Raw genomic sequence first — 19360 nt, forward strand, 5'->3', positions numbered from 1 at the left:
CCCAACACTGGCCACCTTTTAGTGAAACCAGCTGGCTAGTGAAGCCAATGAAGAATCATCTCTTTACTTGTCTCTACTGCTTGTGTGACACCCCTGCTTTTCGGCCTATCTTACGATCACCACCACCATTGGTTATAATCGCCGTCGAGAGTCAACTGGCCATCTAGCGTTCTTGCCGGTACCCGCAGATGTTCCCCTGTACTTCGGCATCTGCGCACATTCGTCACGCGGTCTTAATGATTTAAGCAACAACGGCTTCTTTCAGTTTAGCCAGGAACGACGAAGGATTTTCGTAAAGGCTAACGTTGTATATCGACTTTTGACACCTAACGGCCGTTAGTAACAACTTCACGTTGACGATAATTACTGATATTATAGCTCCTTAGTCTTCATCTTAGTTACTTTCTTTTTGCTTGTTTTCTTGTAGTCGCTGTTGTTGTTATTTACTATTATTGTCGTCAAGATTTTAGTTGCGGTTTTCTGGGTAGGAGGTTTTCAGGAAGCGCCCAAATTATGCCCGGTAGGGCAAGCTGTACATGGCCACCGCATCGCCTGCAGCGCTCCGTTCAACTCACCTCTGTAAGTCCGGCAGGGGACCATTGTCATACGAGTGCTACATTCTGCCCTGTGTAGGCGCTTCGACGCGCCCTCGGACGCTACGTACGTTTTGCAGTCGAAGTTGCGTCGTTGCTATCTGACTTCTTTGCACCGTTCTCTATCTTTTTGTTTGCGCGTCGTCTGCTCTTGGTCTCGTCTTCGTCTGAGAACGCCACTGGCTCCGACGGAATCAGTACTGATGCTACAGTAAGCCACCTTCTGCTTTTTTTTTTTACCACGTTTCGCTTCAATCTTGATCTCACAATCGTAACACAATCTGTCTTATTCGTTCTTAGCAGAATACACACTAGGTCTTCCTGGCATTAGAAGATGTATATCTAGTAAGGCTTATAACACCTTCTGTGAAACGGTTGAATACGCGATACTTAGATTCCTATAATTTTATAAATACTACCACCATTGTCGTTCTCCCACAACGAAAGTGACAAAGGAGTTTTCTTGTTGTTGTTACGTTGTAAACGATACAGCGATACGTCTTTTTTGGAATTTTGTTGTTGTTGTTGTTGTTCTTGTTGGTGCTGCTGCTATCGTCGTCTGCTATTATTGTTGTGCCTGTCAGTAATAATGAAGTCACTGACGCTAACAACAACGCTAAACGGGCTCTCTCTTTCAGGCGGCGGATCGTAGGGATCTCTGTGCGGGGTATTGCTTGTTTCGTTCTTTCCTCGTCTTTTGTTTATATATTCTTCTTCGTCGTCTGCTCTTGATCTTTTGTAGTTACGGCACGGCGCATTACCGGAAGAGTTGCCTTCGCCCTTGGCTACTCCGCCTCTGCTCTGATCAACGGGATCATTCTCGTCTCCTTTCGGGGGTCCTGCCTATCCTGGCCTTTGTATCAGTGATACTTCACGCTGCTTCTGTCTTGTGTTTTGCCTACTGTTGTCTAACTGCTTGTTTTTAATTCTTATATATATATATATATATACATATATATATATATGTATATATATATACATATATATATATATATATATATATGTGTATATATATGTATGTAGATATATATATATAAGCTAACACGCGCTTTGTTTTATTTTATCTTCGTGTTGTCCGTAGTGGACGGCTCGTCGTACGGATGCCTGTCTGTATTTTGTCTGTCTATAGTTCTTACCGAAGTCACTGCCCTCTGTATCTATAATACTATCATTACATTTAGTTGTGCACACAAAGTTATGTATCTTTGTCGTTTGTGGTTGTTGGTTCTTATCTTTTATAGATGTTAATAGCGGTACGTATTTTGACAATAGGTAAAATCCGTGCACGCTGAGGACAAAGACCTCTCCTAATGCGACAACTGAATTGCATTATTGTTCACCGCAATGGTTGACGCTTGACGCGAATTTTGTCCATGTTGACGTCGTAGAATGCGTGTAGGTGTAGTACCATACTGTCAGCGATATTCAAAGGCTTCAGAGGCATTGCACAAGCAGTCGTGTGCGTTATACAAACATCCGTAAAGTTTGTTAGCTTCTACGCGTTTTCCTAAATTATTGTTTCGACTGTCGCTGCCAGCTATGCTTCAAGATCCTTCTGTTTCTATTTCTCGTTTTGCTTCAGCAGCAAACAGAAAATTAGCAATAGCAGCTGTGGAAATGGCAGCGCATTATTTTAATTAGTAACGTATCTATTTGTTTGTTATGGCGCGGATCATACGCAGATATATTCTCCATCGTAATTAAGTGGCCATGATGAAGTGAAATATAGATATATTTGTCGTCACTTCAGTTTTCTTCGCATATTTTCGTCCTTCGCTGTCTTCGAACAGAAACAATCACAGTTCCACGAACAGCAAACTTACTCACTGGGATACACTTCGATTTACCACGTTGGCCTTCCTATCAGTTAGTCGTATGCTTGAAGGTTGAAGGCTCAGTGTTTCGTCCGGTATCGCTGCCAGCCAGGTATTCCATCGGACAGACGATTGGCCGGTTCCCAGCATGAAACAAATCGTGTCTACGCCCGGATTCGAACTTAGATAGCAACGAGTCGCTAATATTAGTAGGTAAATACTTTATCTATTGAGCTATAATGGGGGCTGCAGGTCGAAGCTTAATTGGACCTATGTGGTAACCCGAGAAAACACAGCATCCATTGTAAGGTAACAGCGCGGTCCTAACAGAGTGTTTACTGAATCTCCCTCCCGCTTATTTACACGCGCAATTTCAACGCTCGGAGACTTCTCGACGTACTTCGCGATACTTTACGCCTGGCTATACCACTGCCACTACTAAAGACGTCGCTCGGTTTCGGTTTCCTATATCGTTATACAGCGACCATTGAATCCTTTTACAGCGCCTGCTTAATTTATCCTGTGGTGCCTACTTCGATCCTGTTCGCGCTCCATAAACTGTTTCACATCTAGCTGTAACAGGCACTGTTTTTTTTCTGCTATATACTGGCTCGTGGTGAATTCCTCTTTTTCTTATGAATCTGTGACTATCTTTGATCTCTTTTCAGCGTTTTAGAACCGAGCAAGACTCACGGCTAGCGACGAACAGATAACTCAACGATTCAACCGTTGAACTAGTCGAAGCGTATGGCCAGTCTTTCGACTGCACTGTTCGCTGCGTGACGATGATCTCGCAACCGCTCTACCATGAGGGATTCGATGCTTGGCAGGACGCAGGCGTCTACGAGAAAACGAATGTAGGATCAAGGCGTATGATGCTAACAGCTCCAACAGTATTAAGAAAAGCGGCAGCAACTACAGCGGGCCCTTATACCTGCTCCTTGGTTAGTAGCGCACAGCGCCTACCAGTTAGAAATAGCTCACGTATAGCGTTTTTGTGACACTTGGCTGTGCAGCAGGAACCGTTAAGTCACGCGGCTGGTGTTGCCGTCCTTATCGTCGATCGACCGGGGAGGGAGGCGAGTACTGGGGGCATACTAGTCAAAGGCGGCACAGACGTATTCCCTAATTTCCACAAATATACGTACATATATGTGTATATATATATATATATATATATATATATATATATATATATATATTAGAACACAGATTGAGACACTGATTCACAAATAGTAGTCGAACACCTCAAAAATAAAGTAGTTATTGTGGGTCGTTGCTGTGCGCTGTTTGTTCAACTGCTTAATGGTGAATAATTCCGAAAAACCTTTGATGAATTGCTCGTAAAAGGACACAGGAGCCTTGATGAGTAGCGTGCCAATGATTTGATCCGTTAGGCTACTAGATAGTTCATCATTGTGCACTGGGATACCGTTGCAGTCTTGTTGTATTCTTGCTATTGATTGAGATGAACGCTGCAAGCTGAGATGGATAGTTGATCACGACGAATCCTTACTTCAAGCGCCATTTAGAATTCTCAGTTTTTTTTGCCGGTTCCACGTTGAACTGATATCAGCTACGACAATGGCTCGTAATAGTAACGGTTACAATAGCATATACATCCGTGTGTTGTCTATGGAGCGGTAGACTTTTAGTGGCACTTCGGACAGTTTCTTTCTATCACCTATTCTCTTGTTAGCTGTGCTGTGGCACCCGAAAAAATCTACAAACCTGCGCTTCGAGTTTGTTTTTTTACGTTGCTGTTAAAAAATTGCGAACTGGCGGAACACATTGCGCTAGTGACACACGACGGCTAGATACAATTACGGTCCCGCAGGCACTCTGCCATTGTATGACCAATAATAAAACTTTGACCAGCATGCATCACTGTCACAAACTGCTGTGGCTGCTACCAGCAAAGCCAGGACACCTGGTCTGTAACAGCTATTACCGTTATGGTCATTGTATTGGCGGCAATCGAATCCCGGAAGTAACACTTTGCGTTAATCCAACGATTCAACGAACAATCTGATAATCCGAAGGACACGCATCCGTACACGAGATCGTTGACGTCGATGAACTAAGCACCGATCAATGACGGCTTATAGCATGGAGCCAGTTAACCAACAGAAGCGTTTTTTTTTTTTATTTTGCTTGTCTGGTTACGGTATGGGAAGGTTGTAGAGAGTTTTGGGCAACGTTTTATTCCGTAGACCACCGCTTGATGGGTTCATGCACGAGACAACCGACTTCCTGCGTGTCGGGTACTCGGCATATCGATGAGCAGCGATGATGTTCTCCCTAGACTCGTATTGGCCTTCGCGAGAAATACAGACCGACGGGCATGGCCACTGTTTCTGTCGTTGCCGTTGCTACTGTTGCTGTGAGATTTACCTTCGCTATTTCCATCGTATGTGGAAGTGGTCAGCGCAGGCTCGGGGGTCGCGAGTGCTCGTTGTTATTCACTGGTAGCGGGGTACTAGCGGGGCATTGATTGAACTAGCACAGCACGCCGTTAGCGGTTTCCATCAAGTGTAAACGCTACTCTCACTGGCTTCGCGTTCTCTTTAGATTGTTTCCGGCCAGTCGAAACGCTTCTTGGTCTTCGACTGCATCCGAGATTTTTGATAGGATTTTGACCTGCGCCACTTTCTAACTGCGTATTTTTTCCCTTCTGTTTTGGTTTCAACTTGTTCGTCTTGTCAGTTCTGCTGCTACTTGATTGTTTGCTTGCTTGCCTCTCTACCTGCCGCCCACCGCCTCTACATTGCACTGGGGGGTTTGGTTGTTCATTCACCGATAGCACCGAACAAAGAAGTGCTTGATAACGCTAACACACACAATTGTAATCACCTGTGACGGTTTTTCCGTTGCTACACAACGACGACAGTGTTGGTTGTGGCGGCAGAGCGTACGTGCTTGTCTATAGTAAAACGGCAAATGGCCAGCTGCTGTTAGACGCTGCCTCGTAAACGTCTACGGTCGCGCCTCACGCGGTGACTTGCTCGGCCGCTTCACACCACGATCACGCCAGTCCGCCGGACTGGATCTGTGGGACATGGGATTGGTCCGCACCCAGCGACGGGCTGGGTTTACTGCACGTCGCTGCAGCCACCATCATCGCCACTTGCACGACACAGCTCGCAGCAGCTGAAAGTGCTGTCCACCATTTTGGTTTGAATCAAATATGTGTGTCTGCCTTTGACTGTGTCTACGCGCTCGTGTATGTGTCTGCGTATGTGTGTAGAGTATGCTGCTGCTGCTGTTAAAACGACAGCAGGAGGCAAATCAAGAGAGAGCCGGGGCCAGCCACCCAATAGCGCTCTCTACCACCCACTAGCCGTTAGCGGAGCGCCAGCCAGCGAACGAGCGAGTCTAAGTTCACTGCCTGCTGCACTACAGCGGCCTTACGGCAGCCAGCATAGTAGCTATGCTGCGGACTGCTGCCTATTCTCCCCCTCCTCCTTTTTTCTAGCCATTTCCCCTTGGAACGCCATCTCCCTCTTCGCCATTATACTACTCGAGCTCGAGCTCCGGCCTTAGCAGGCCCTAGGCCATCTATAACGGAGCTCTCTCTGTCCCTCGCTTTCTCTTCGGGTGCCCCATCCAGTCGCGGGCACGCGGTTCCCGCTCCGGAGCTGCGCTGCTCTGCTTGCTAGCGCCAGCGTTCAGCGACAGCAGCAGCACTCGAATGCATAGGGCCTTCTCGCCGCCCCTTCTCCCCCTGGCTCCGACCCAACTTCATTCCAGCCCTAGTGTAGAAGGCCCTTCGGAGCACCTTCGCCTCGGTCCACATAAGACGAGGGAGTAAGCGAGCGGCGCCAGCAGCAGCGCTGGTGATAGCGGGTAGGGCGCATGCGCCTGCTGACGTCATAGCAGATACACCGTCGGCGCTCCCTTTAGCCGGGGCAGACCGAAAAGGCAAGCAGGCTTCAGACAAGGCGAAGGCAAACGTCAACCAGAGCGATGAGCAAGCGGACTGCCTTCGATCCTGTAGCCGCTCAGCAGAGCCAAGCACGAGCAGGCCGCGCAATCCGAAAAGTCTTCGAATGTATGACGATCCAAAGGCTACTGGGAGCAGCAGAACAGTGAATCGAGACGTTGGTATAGGTCTAATGGGCTTACTTAGCAGCAGGCTACTATAGACTGCCATAGTTAGTAGTGTTAGGTATCTGGCTGGGTATCTTAACAAAAACGCGCCTTCTGAAGATTCGATCTTGTCGAACTATCGAGTCTGCTTTACTAATGGATGCGTTTGACAGTTTGGCCTGACTCAGTTGGGTTGGAGTGTATTTGGTCGAGTCGGGTTTCGTTTGAGACTCCTTTCGGGTTCTTCTCATTGCGCTGGTACGTGAAGAGCAGGCGTCCTGCTTTGATTTTGTACTTGACAAAATTGTAACCTACATCCGCTCAAAGTACCGCTTTTGTCCCCTTAATCCGTTTTCCCAGCAACTATTTTCGTTCAAGTTCTCTTTGACTTATTTAAGAACTACCATGGTTCTACGACATATTGACGAAAAACCCACTGTACACTTGGGCTCGGTCAGCAACCCGGCGACCCATTCCCAAAGGGGCAATCTAGCTACAACTATCACACATCGATGCTGCGTCGAAGCAGCATGTACTCCATGCCCACAGCGGTATTCAGGGGAATCGTTTAACATAGCTAATGCTAAATGATGAGCACGCGTCCATACAGCCCTATAAATTTTAAGGTTCAGCGTGGCAGCTGCCGCCACTAGATGTCCATATGATGCACGTTGCGCGTGCTATGAACGCCAAGAACGATGAACGAAAAAGTACCAAAAGGTGGGAGCGGGAAATATAAAGGCGAATGGCATCAGAAAGAAAAGATACATCCGATATTAACGCGCTTGGCACACCGACAAACATCGTTGTAAGGATACAAACGAAAGTTATAGACTCAACTCCGAGCTCTCTTACAGATCTATTATGAAGATAATCTAATTAATCGAGTTGTTTTCGGTGTTATTGTCTACTATCGAAAGCGAAGAAGAAAAGTGTTTTTTGATACGAGTTTTAATAAGGAAACAAATATCGGCAGGTCATTTTGTTAGTTAGTGGCTCATGGAGCACAAATATAGAAAAGCAATATAGAATAACAGCCGTACAGGTTACAAATGGTTACAGCAGTAGCCGTCTCCTATATGCAGCAAAACCTCCCGTGTTGTAGTTGTTAGAAGAAAAAAAGATCAGCAATTTACTTTATGAGTACACAGTCTTAGTTAGGATAAAGCTCGTGGTTCATTTCATTTGTTTTCGCATGTTTACTAGGCTTAATGGAGGCTCTGTTGTTTTCAGAGATGGCTGGTTTCTCCCATGCAAAAGCTAGGTTTCAGCAAAAAAAAAAAAAACAAAAAACTCAACTCAAACCACTTTTCAAGATGGTACTAGAACGAGATCTCATTTAAAGGTTGCATTGTCATATGTTGGAGCCAACTAGCAATAACTCCGTCAGGCATAAGAATCATGATTGCTCCATGGCACCTTGATGATGACGACGGATTCGTCTGCATTAGAAGACAACGGCACGACTGAGCCAGCGACCTGCTAATCAGATGGTGTCAGCGAGTCCGCAGGCTGATAGCACATTGATGTCCTTCTCGTTGGTACCTACTGCCGAGCAGAGTATCCAGGACAAATAGAACTGCATATTTAATTCAGGCTATAGTTGTAATTAGCAATATACGACAATGACTGTTTCAATTAAGATTGTAGAGCGGAGTAGAAGCCATAGCAGTATAGTCTGCTGGAAACAAAGCGATTTTACACTGATGTAGAATTGTGCATACAGATGTACGAGATACATTACAGCATGTAGAGTCGATGAGACGAACATATGATAGTCTAAATTCATACTGATCTTCGTTCTTCTGCTATTCCGTGTATAGTAAAGAAAACAATACCGATCATATCTCATATAGGATATTCCCAAAAAGAAACTATTTGAGGTGATGGGAAACTATTTCTTGAGCGTGTGATTAGAAAGGTGTGAATTCGTAGGTATGAAAGTTGCAATTGGGAAGCTCTATTGAAGATGACTACTCCCGCACGTTGGCTATTAACTCTCCTAGATGAGATAAAAACTACCAATATATATATATATATATATATATATATATATATGTTACAATTTTCAGCTAGGTCAGATAGAACAACCGTTTCCTACAAGCTCGCATTTAAATAGTTAAATAAAAACTCATACAATTAATAAAAGTGTACCTTTCATTTAGTATGCAAAAGTGAACTTTGCTTTAAACTAAAAAGCATAAACATTGAGACTTAAATATTATTACGGTATCTAGATCACTATGAACGGTTTCTCTATGGAAAGCATTTTGAAAAATCATGTCGGAGATGATTCCCAGCAAAATTTGACTGTTGTCGACTCTAAGCCGGCAATTTCGATACTCCGTTCGGACGTACAGGTTGTACTAGTTGGCGAGATGCATTAGTAAACTTAATGTATGATGTTAGAATAAAAAATGTCGACATCTTTCATGCTTCTCTATTTTTTATCTCTTTTTTCTATACTTGTCGTATAGCATCTGTCATCGGGAGAATAATTTTAGCCGTAGTGTGAACATTGAACAGCTCTAAGCTTGCTTTTCTCCAGGCAATTTAATTAAAGCGGAAAAGCAGCTTTTACATACTCGAAACGTTTACCTATATTTGTGCCTACTCTATTTCCCAGAAACGCGGATTCTAGAAAAACTCATTTTATTGCCGCTTTATAAAAGCATTAACAGGCTCTATGTAAAATCATCGAACTACTTGAAGCTGTTTCTTTATGGTTTTTTATCGACGATTTTTGACATAAGTATTTTTATTTATAGTAACACAGACATAAGTATATGCCTGTGTTACTATAAATAGATATAAGGTTTATCTATTGCGAATCCGGTGAGTGACATAGTACGATTGTTCTATGCTTTTTCGCATATACATGGTAATAGTGTTCGCCCTTTATTTAATGACACCGATCCTATACCGGATGCCACCGGTAAAACTTGACCCAGCGTCCTCTAGCATTTTCAGCCAGATCGTCCAAAACACACCGCGCCAACTACTCGTTACCACTGTTATCGACTACTGTGATTCAAAAGCTCCGAGTTTACTATTCCATCCTACTGATTTGGCACTATACTTATTAACCATCAATTATAGTACATACCTATTAAAAAAGTAAGAGAGCAGTTTATATATTGTATCCCCTTGAATAGGCTTTTATAGAAATGCCGATACGACAATTGCATCTAAGTAAAAACCTAAATTTGCAGGTTGTCATTTTCTATGATACAATGAGTTCTAAATTTGTTTGCTGCCTTATTTACAAGAGCTCTTGTAAACAATAAAGCATTTCTACTTTAGTCTAATTAGCTATATTTTTTTGTTCTTGGTTCTTCTAATAGCATTAGATCTCCGCACAAAGCTCGAGTGCATTGTCACCTGTCTTTTACAGCCGGCTAAATTTAAGGACATGTGGTGAAATTTGCTGTAGACATACTGTTTCGTAAGCGTCTGAGGCAATAGTTAATCGCGGTACCGAACATAAAATTCGTATCTACTCAAGCATTTTTAAGTAAAGCCTTGTTAGGTAGAACTCGCACCCGGAGCCTTTCAGGTAAAGCTTTTTAATGACGTCGGTCAAATTTCACAATGCGACATTTGGTTTTTAACGAATCCAAAGTTTATTTCCATAGGACAATAGTTAAAGTAGAAATAATGTTTTTATGGAAGCAAAGTTTAATGTTGGGGTAAGCTTGTTTTCGCTACTTGTCGAAGAAGATGGTATAGACGAACCGATTGCATAGGGTCTATTTAAAGGCCACCGCCTGAACTATGCTAAGTTTGTCGTGAATGTGTAAACTTATTTTGCCGGCACACATCAATCAGTGCATGTAGACGCTGACTTGGTATTAACTCTTTTTTTTCTCGAAGTTAAGCAATATTAGTAAATTGAGGCAATGCATACTACGAGTATCAAATGGTTTTCTATGATAGTTATTTTTGTTGAAGGAGAACTGAAATTTCAGCAGAATTTTTTTTGTTCAAATGTCGATTTTTTTTTGCAAGCGCCTACACCAATCTTCGTCTCATCAAACTATTAGGTTAGGTCGACTCGGCTATCTCATGGGCATATAGCGTACTACATTCACAAGGAAGCCCACTTTTGCTAAATGTCAAATGCTTGCCGTTTTAAATTTGTCCGATAACACAGACAGGAGTTAGAGGTATGAGTGATATAAGAAAATCATACTTACGTAAATTATCATTGATATATGACTATGTTTGAAGCCTCTGGTTGAGAAGTGAGACTATAGATCGTTGCTAACGACGCATAAATACAACATTACAATTTGTGCGAATATAGAATAATATATATACGATTTTTTTTATTTCTTCGACCTTCCCACTTGATGTGTGTCGCTTTTTTCAAAAAATAAGTGGTACCCTTTGTGCAGCTACTAATCAATTCTGTTTCCCCTTTCTCTGCAAGGGGCGTTTCGCGCTCACGTCTTCTCTCCACATCCGGTTTCGAAATCATCATTGGCGCGTTGTTTTCGCGCCAAAAGCGGCTGGCGATCAGCGCCGTTATTTGTATTTTCGATTTCTCAATAAGCCAAGCTGAAAAATGGCAGATACAACTATACACAACACGTTGAACGATATTCAGAGGGAGTATCAGGACTTTTTGGACGACGATAACGATGACGGAAGTTATAGGGTAAGTGCAAATAGCAACTCGACGTATCGGGTTATATAATTTGTAAATACACCTAAACGTTATTTCCAGTGCGGCTTTAAATATGTGATTAAAATTCAAAGTTTACCGCTTAGCAAGTCGATAAGCAAAATGCGATAAAAAGTTTGATTGGCTCATTGAGATGTAACAAAATGTGATATACGAAGGCCTCCTTTTGATACTTGGTGCGCCGTTTAGCGCTGGCATTAGTCATTAGCGGATATTATACGCTTTCTCTCTATTGCTTAATAAAGGGTCAGCCAGATTTTGGTGCGCGATTGTTGGCAAACTGCAAAAATTTTAAGTGTTTGTATTATCTTATCGAAAACTATCTTCAGAAATTAGTACTGATGTTCCACCTGATCTCGTGACTCATTATTATTGTTATAGCAAAGTAGCCAGTAGTGAGAATTCCATCAACATACATACATTTCGTATGTAATTTGTAACAGAATTCGCCGGTAATTTTGTTCATAATCTTATAGTTGGCCTGATATTCGGCCCGTACATAATTTGCAAACGATCAGTTTATTAGGGTAGTTCCCTCTGAATGCATTATCCTTTTATCGGGTACGATGCAATGAAACCTCTTCCTTGCGTAGTCGGCAACTATACAGGTATTTGAATATAGGTCCAAAGCAACAATTATGAAACTTAGGAATTGCCTGTTACGTTTGAAAATTTTCTGCCATGTTTTTGTTTTCTGTCCTGATAAATGACCTAACCTAAAATTTCGCAATACACTCTGTTGATCCGAAACGATGTTCGCGAATAACATACCGTCATCTCTATTCAGAGCAGATCTTCCAAATACCGTTTGATACATGAATAGGCTCAGTCTAACTATTAAATCAGTGTTATGGAAGAATTATTTAATAAATTATCACAGGCAAAGATCACCGAGATGCTGGCATCCAGTGGGCGTCGGTTGATCGTCAACATAAATGATCTACGAAGGAAAAACCCGCGACGCGCTGCTGAACTCGTTTCGAATTCCGCTGAAGAAATGATGGCGTTCGAATTAGCCCTCAAAAGCATCGTGATGCAAGCAGACCCCTCGCTACAGAAGCAATACCGAGCACTGCGATATTCCGTTGGTTTGGAGGGTTCATTTGGTAATAAGCACGTTACGCCGCGCAGCCTTACCTCGAGTTTTCTTGGAGGCGTCGTATGCCTTGAGGGTAAGCATTCTACTAAATGCAAACTTGCTGCATTGGAAGGTACTAAAATGTGGTGTTAATAGGCAGTATTTTATTAACAAAGGTTATTTTTTGGTTTTTTAATATAGAGCTACAGTCTCACATCGTGGTTCTCTACTACTGCTCTGGGTATATGAACCCTCTTAATCTAATAGTAAGTTTTTAACTGATGATGATAAACTATTAGGTATTGTTACCAAAGCGTCGCTAATTCGTCCGAAGGTGGCGCGTTCTGTACACTACTGTCCGGCGACGGGTAAAACCATAGAGCGAATGTACACAGATATGGCCTCGTACGACTCGACACCATCCTCGTCGATCTACCCGACAAAGGATGATGACGGTAATTTGCTGGAAACTGAATACGGACTCTCGTCCTACAAAGATCATCAGACGCTTACCATACAAGAGATGCCGGAAAAAGCTCCTGCCGGTCAACTGCCTCGTTCGGTTGATATTCTTTGCGATGACGATATGGTGGACATCTGTAAACCAGGTGATCGTGTTCAAATTATTGGCGTGTATAGATGTCTGCCTTCGAAGCAAGGCGGGATAACAAATGGAATTTTCAGAACAGTCCTGCTAGCCAATAACATCCGTTTACTCACCAAGGAAGTTGCTATGGAACTCACAGCTGATGATATGAAGAAGGTCCGTCAGTTCGCCCGCGAAAAAGGCAACGATATTTTTGCCACGTTATCGAAGTCGCTTGCCCCATCGATCCATGGTCACGATTTCGTGAAAAAAGCTCTTCTATGCCTTCTGTTAGGCGGCAGTGAAAAGATTCTTCCAAACGGAACTCGCCTCAGGGGAGACATCAATGTTCTGTTGATCGGAGATCCGTCTGTGGCCAAATCGCAAATGCTTCGATACGTCCTTAATACGGCGCCGCGCGCCATTGCAACAACGGGCCGAGGTTCATCAGGAGTGGGTTTAACGGCGGCCGTCACCGCCGACCAGGAAACTGGTGATCGTCGATTGGAGGCCGGCGCCATGGTGTTGGCGGACCGAGGTATAGTGTGCATCGACGAGTTTGATAAAATGTCTGACATTGACCGAACAGCAATTCATGAAGTCATGGAACAGGGTCGAGTCACAATTGCCAAGTCAGGCATTCAAGCCCAACTCAATGCTAGATGCTCCGTTTTAGCAGCTGCTAATCCCGTGTATGGACGTTACGACCAATATAAGACTCCTATGGAGAATATTGGTTTACAGGTAAGCAACGCTGGTAATGGAAGAGGCTCAATTTAGATAAATAGTATAAGTAGTGATACTGTCGGATCATTAAAAATAAGCTTCTTTATTTTCGTAAGCTAAGGATTTCTGAAATTTAAAAATACTACAACCTATATTATATAATACTTTATATCATTATATATTATCATTTATAATACTATTTATATCTACAATGTGAATCTAAATAATAAATATAATTGAAGTCAATATTTGTTTTGGGTTTGCAACTCTCATTTAGCATTGCTCCAAGGGCCTTTCTTGGAACACTTGTCTACACCAGATTTCGAAATTACTTGAACTTAGTATCAAATTAGATAACCAACGCTGTCGTTTCGTTTTGCAGGATTCACTACTATCTCGTTTCGACCTTTTGTTTGTGCTCCTCGACACAATGGACCCCGAAAATGACCAGCGAATCTCAGAGCACGTTGTACGCATGCATCGATACAGGAACCCAAATGAGCAGGATGGCGAGGCTATGCCACTTAAAAACGTCGCAGATTTCCTCTCAACAGACGACCCAGATGTTGCTACTGGACAACAAACAACAGAGGTTAGAGATACAAGCTCCTTTGTATAGATCATATTCTCTTAGAGAACAACCCCCAAAATTTAGGATTTGTTTGACCATCGCATCCGTAGTAATAATAAAAGTAATCATGATTATCATTTTTCAAGCATTATAAGGTTTACTATTATGATTATTTCATACGACGTAACCTGACGAAAACTATCTTATATTTTTTATAACACGTTTTGGATACTGTTCTAATAATGAGGTTTTGTTTGGTTTCGTAATTCCATCTATTTCGGCTGACTTCCACGGAAATAGATTTACGAGAAGCATGACGCACTTCTACACGGCCCGCGAAAGAATAACAAGGACAAGCGTGTGTCCTTGCAATTCTTAAAAAAGTTTATCCATCTTGCGCGGCAGGTGAAGCCTACGTTGTCCGATGAAGCATGTCGTATCATCACTGAAGAGTACCCCCGTCTACGTAGTTTTGATAGTGACCACTCGGATATGGCTCGAACTCAGCCGGTTACGGCGCGTTCTCTCGAAACGCTGATCCGTATTGCGACCGCGCACGCGAAGGCACGACTTTCGGCCAAGGTCACGGAAGAAGATGCGCTCAAGTCTATTGAACTCGTTCACTTTGCCTATTTCAAGAAGGTCATGGAGAAGCCTCGCAAGAGGAGGTATTCGGCTGAGGGTTCGGAAGATGACACCGACGATGAGCGCATGGATCGTGAAGGCCAACCCATGCACGAGGATGAATACGAATTCGACGACGAGGATGCACCTTCATCACAGACCTCGAGGCCCAAAGCAAAGAGGCCACGCACACGGCAGGAAGAGGTCGAAGAGGAGGAAGCTCCGCTGCCATCAAGATCGAGGTTGGGAATCGCTATAGGAATGGACCGACTTAATCAGTTCCGCTCTCTACTGAACAAGGCTTTCAAGAAGACGGCTGGTAGTCAAGAAATGGCCATAAATGAGATCGTAGATTTCCTTTCTAGTAAGTATGACCGCGCACTATGTAGAATCATTGAGAATAAAGTATAGGGAAGTCTTTGAGAATCAAAAGCTTTGTCTAATGAAAAAGTGTGGCGAACCTATAGCCTTTGTAGTGTTTTATATGGTGTAGCTGGGGTTCGAGCAAGAAAAAAACTTATTGCATGTGATACCGTTGTAACAAATGAAGCTAAGTTGGTCAAACTGGAACAAAGGAACCCATATGGTAAATATCCAATATTTAATATACCGTTAAACATTGCTCCAGACGGGTAGCTTCCTGAAGCATGAAACAAATCGTGTGTACGCTCAGATTGAAATCCAGACCACTACGTGTTTATAAGTTTAGCAGGCAAAAAGATCAGCACACCGGTTATCCCGGGAACGGAGAAAGAGAACCAAAAGGCCGCATCATTCATTGATGTTGGGCCAACGTTGAATTATTCTTTTAGTTAACTATAGTATAACATATAAACCAAAGTTGGACAAATCTCGACTAACCGCATTAATATTAGGAGGTATCGTATGAGGTACATACGCGTAATATTAACAACGTCTACTTGTTTGTCCTGTTACAGGCGAGCCTCTGTCCGATCCATTCACGCAGGAAGAGGTGGAGCTGGCTTTAGAAAAAATGGCTGACGCTAACCAAGTTATGGTGTCCGAAAATACTGTGTATCTCATTTAATTTAGCTTGCGTTTTTTCCTTTACCATTTTTTCCTTGCGCTTTACACAGTCCGCAGCCATGCACAATATGCACCCATGATGGTGTTTAGAATTGCAGGAAAAATGTAATTGACGTGAAATTCTGTCCATCGCTCAGTCACGCCATTTATGTATATTACAAACATTCTTAATCATTCGAAATAAAGCAGAATGATTTTGGGAACATTAAATGGAAACGTACCCTATACTTTTTAGATAATATTATAGATGCTTCCAGTTAGAATTGTATGCAATAAATACTTCGCTAAGATGTAAGACTTTTTGTAGTAGTACTATTTAGTTGCCTTTTTATTCAACGTGTAAAGTATCAGCCTGTTCTGCTTGCTGGCCTTTCCTTTGTACTACTTTGGGCCGCTAAAAAATTATTGTGTGTTCTAAGCACCTCTGGTTACTCCAATTAACGCCGGTTCAGTTCACTCTAATAACGCTCAGGAATAAGAACAAAGGCCACAATCAGAAAATATCTACTGTAGGGCACAAAAAGTTATATTAGTTGCCAAATCATTGTGAAAAAACTTATCAATATCGATATCCTTCTTCAGGACAAATATTCACCGATTAGGACGCAAATCGGTTCTTGGCGGCGCGAGTTTGAAGAAGACGAAGATTTGTGTTACGAGGCGTATTTCATTACACGAAAAGATGACTAAGTGCTCGCGATGGAGTCGGTCCTTTCACTTGTAATGCCAGCGTTGCTATCGACGACACTGTTGCTGTCCTATTAAGATCCCTTGAAAGCGTTTCGATCAAGGGGAACGACTCTCAAAGCATCTATGCAGAAAAAAGTCATTAATAACATCGAGCTTTCCTCGAATATCGTCGACGTAAGACTTCTGTATTTCGCAACGCAAGTGTATCCCCACCTCAGATAAAGCACCTTATTTTTAAAGACAAAGTAGTTCTGATACAGTTTCAGGAATTTATTGAGATTTCTATTCACAAGGTGATATCGATCTCATCCCTAATGAATTACAGACCCGTTCCTTGATGGAAGAAAATAATCGTTAGTGCGATCTACTGTATCTTTCATACACCATAACTTTCTTAAAAAGTGGCTTATTAGCACAGGATTTAGAAGTACAATGATTGCTCTCTCAGACGCAATCAAACCGTAGCTCCGCATGTAATGGACTTCGGTTTCTCGCGCGCGTTTAATGGAATAGATCATTATATTCTTTTTAAGAAAGTAGCTTCTCGAGGGGGTCGGTTCTAGGGCAATTGCTAGATGGCATCTCACGGATCAAACCCTCGTGGTCAAAGTCAATTATTCCGCGGCTGCCCAAGCCGCTAGTTTATCTGGAATGCAGTCTTGGTGCAAAACCCAGATGTGCAGTTCCAATAACTAAGCATTACATACAAAATGTACGCCGATGACTTCTCCAAAACAATATTCCGCTGAACATGAAAAACATAATGAAAGTCTCGACAATCATTTGAAAGTCATGGACCTCCTGCACCACCTCTTGGTGCAAGGAAAATCGAATGGAGATATTAGTCTCAAAACAAGCTGTTTCAAAGACTTCCTGACAATTTAGGTCGCCTTCCGTATCAATAATTTAATTCTCAGAGTATTCTCAGTCTAAGACATTTTGGATATTTTGTATACGCAATCAAATATACCTACTGTGCCCACTAAAATATGCATGTGTATGTCCTTTTATCAAATAAACGTTGACTTGAATCAACATGTACAAGAAAGATCTATGTTATGCGATAATATTTTCTGAAGCTATGTAATTTTTTCAATGTTGCTAACCTCCGAATATTTAATACTTACCTTCGAAACGAAAAAGTTCAAAACTTTTGCACCGCTGTCCTAGAAGTGTTTCAATTAGCCCATGTGAGAGAGAGTATTGTGGATGATTTTTCTTTGGCACTTTGCTTACCGTCGTATAGACGGGAGAAACTACCCCAATTTTATCATATTATCCCTTTGTTAGCAAAAACATTTTGTATTACAATGCTTTATATATTTATTTAATCATATTCGTTGTAGCTTATAGCGGAAACGATTAGTTACCTAACGAGTCAGCAGAAGCTACGCAACAACAGAGTGTTCTCTGGTAACTTGAATGTTTGGTGCATATTCGCGAAGCTTAGGTAGATAACCCTTTGTAGAATATGATCTTAAACATTGTGCATCAAGAGCAGATCACATGACCACATCGTAACTCGTTCGCTGAAGTTCCCTAAGAACTTTCGTTGTGTAAAATTTGGCCCAAGCTATATGTTGTCCTTCGGGGATCAATGGACCCCATTGATATCTGCATGCCTGAAGGGCGCGTTCATTTTATGCACTGTGCGAACATTGATAATCTGCATGCAGATCCACTAATCAATTTCAGAACGTATTCAACATTAACAGGTTTGACACGCAAGCTGAATGCGCTGTAGATGTTTCTAAACGAATTGGGTTACCATACGAAACCCGACAGATAATAACCATGACCTCTACTTAGGTACTACATAGGTTGAAATGAGCCGTGTTAAAAGACCTATCAGGCAGTATAGTGCTACGATATAGAAAAGTGCGATAGTGTTTTACAAATGCGTGCGTGAATGTTTTTCCCGATGAATAGTAAATAATGAAGTAGATATTATAATGAATTAGTTGCAGGCTACGAAAAGAATAAAAATTTTCAGCAAATTATAATACAACAGCATTCATTCAACGTCAGTCAGCACTCTACAGTAATTCCAAGTACGTGAATTATTAGCTCGCATGTCAAATAGTTTCGAAAGTAATCAGGTACCCTTTGGTACCACAACTCACTCAGAGCAGATTTTTGTGTCATGTAAAGGTCTCTGAGCAGATGACTGATAGTCGCATCAATTCACCGATGATTTGGCAACCTCTAGGTTAAAGAAATAAATTTTACAATTAATTGTCTTTCTCCCTTAACCATCCAAGTCGAGTTATAATCCCACCCACTTGTCTGTATTGATTGTCATGAAGCTCGTCGTCCGACAATCGAATGTCCATGTCGAGTTATCCTCAATCGGAACGCGGCACATTTTTCTCCAAAATTTTGTTTTGTAAAAATTTATTATAGGTTATATTTATCCCCATTGCAGACTCACATGTAACGACAGCCATTACGTATTCGCATGAAGCCACGAAGTTGTTTCAGCTACTCCAATTCGCGACGGCACCCCCAGAGGCAAATCTTCCTAACTACGAACGTACATTAAATCAACTACAAACGATATCTTGTACCTATTTTACTTCAAAGGCTTATCAGCGCATCAAATATAGTAATGATAAATAACAATTCCTAATGTCCTTCGATGTCGATTTCGAGTAATCGAAGATTCGAACATCAACTTAACGATATATTCTGTTAATCCAAAGAGATTATTCGAAGCGGGAAATAAACTCCGTAAGGTAGTATTTCGTTTTCGTTGTCGTTTCTTCGCATAGGTGAAGTTCGCCATCGAGAATCTGTGGTGAGTCCATTTGACGAAATCAGTTCAATATGGCTAAAGCCCGCCCTAGATTCGTCAC

At 42.2% G+C, this 19360-nt stretch overlaps 1 protein-coding gene and 1 long non-coding RNA gene across 2 annotated transcripts; both read left to right on the forward strand.

Annotated features, from left to right (window-relative positions):
* The first annotated feature begins 10973 nt into the window (after positions 1-10973).
* Mcm3 (minichromosome maintenance 3) lies at positions 10974-16025 on the forward strand. Its single transcript, XM_022793907.2, has 6 exons — positions 10974-11156; positions 12064-12355; positions 12561-13591; positions 13956-14165; positions 14445-15132; positions 15707-16025. The coding sequence occupies exons 1-6, from the start codon at positions 11064-11066 to the stop codon at positions 15814-15816; spliced, it is 2424 nt and encodes an 807-aa protein (XP_022649642.1). The 5' UTR covers positions 10974-11063; the 3' UTR covers positions 15817-16025.
* Positions 16026-18151: 2126 nt separating this feature from the next.
* On the forward strand, positions 18152-19249 carry LOC147757843 (uncharacterized). Its single transcript, XR_015322410.1, has 2 exons — positions 18152-18556; positions 18931-19249. It is a non-coding gene; the product is annotated as an uncharacterized LOC147757843 (long non-coding RNA).
* Positions 19250-19360: the final 111 nt, after the last annotated feature.

Source organism: Varroa destructor, unplaced genomic scaffold (assembly GCF_002443255.2).
Source record: "Varroa destructor unplaced genomic scaffold, Vdes_3.0 BEIS01000002.1, whole genome shotgun sequence".
Classification (NCBI taxonomy): Eukaryota; Metazoa; Arthropoda; class Arachnida; order Mesostigmata; family Varroidae; genus Varroa; species Varroa destructor.

What these genes read in the sequence shown, in the direction of transcription:
- Mcm3 (XM_022793907.2), top strand. Translation starts at nt 11,064, where the DNA reads ATGGCAGATACAACTATACACAACACGTTGAACGATATTCAGAGGGAG. An exon ending in ACGATGACGGAAGTTATAGG is followed by an intron (nt 11,157 to 12,063) that starts GTAAGTGCAAAT and finishes AAATTATCACAG; the next exon opens with GCAAAGATCACCGAGATGCT. An exon ending in CTGGACAACAAACAACAGAG is followed by an intron (nt 14,166 to 14,444) that starts GTTAGAGATACA and finishes CCACGGAAATAG; the next exon opens with ATTTACGAGAAGCATGACGC.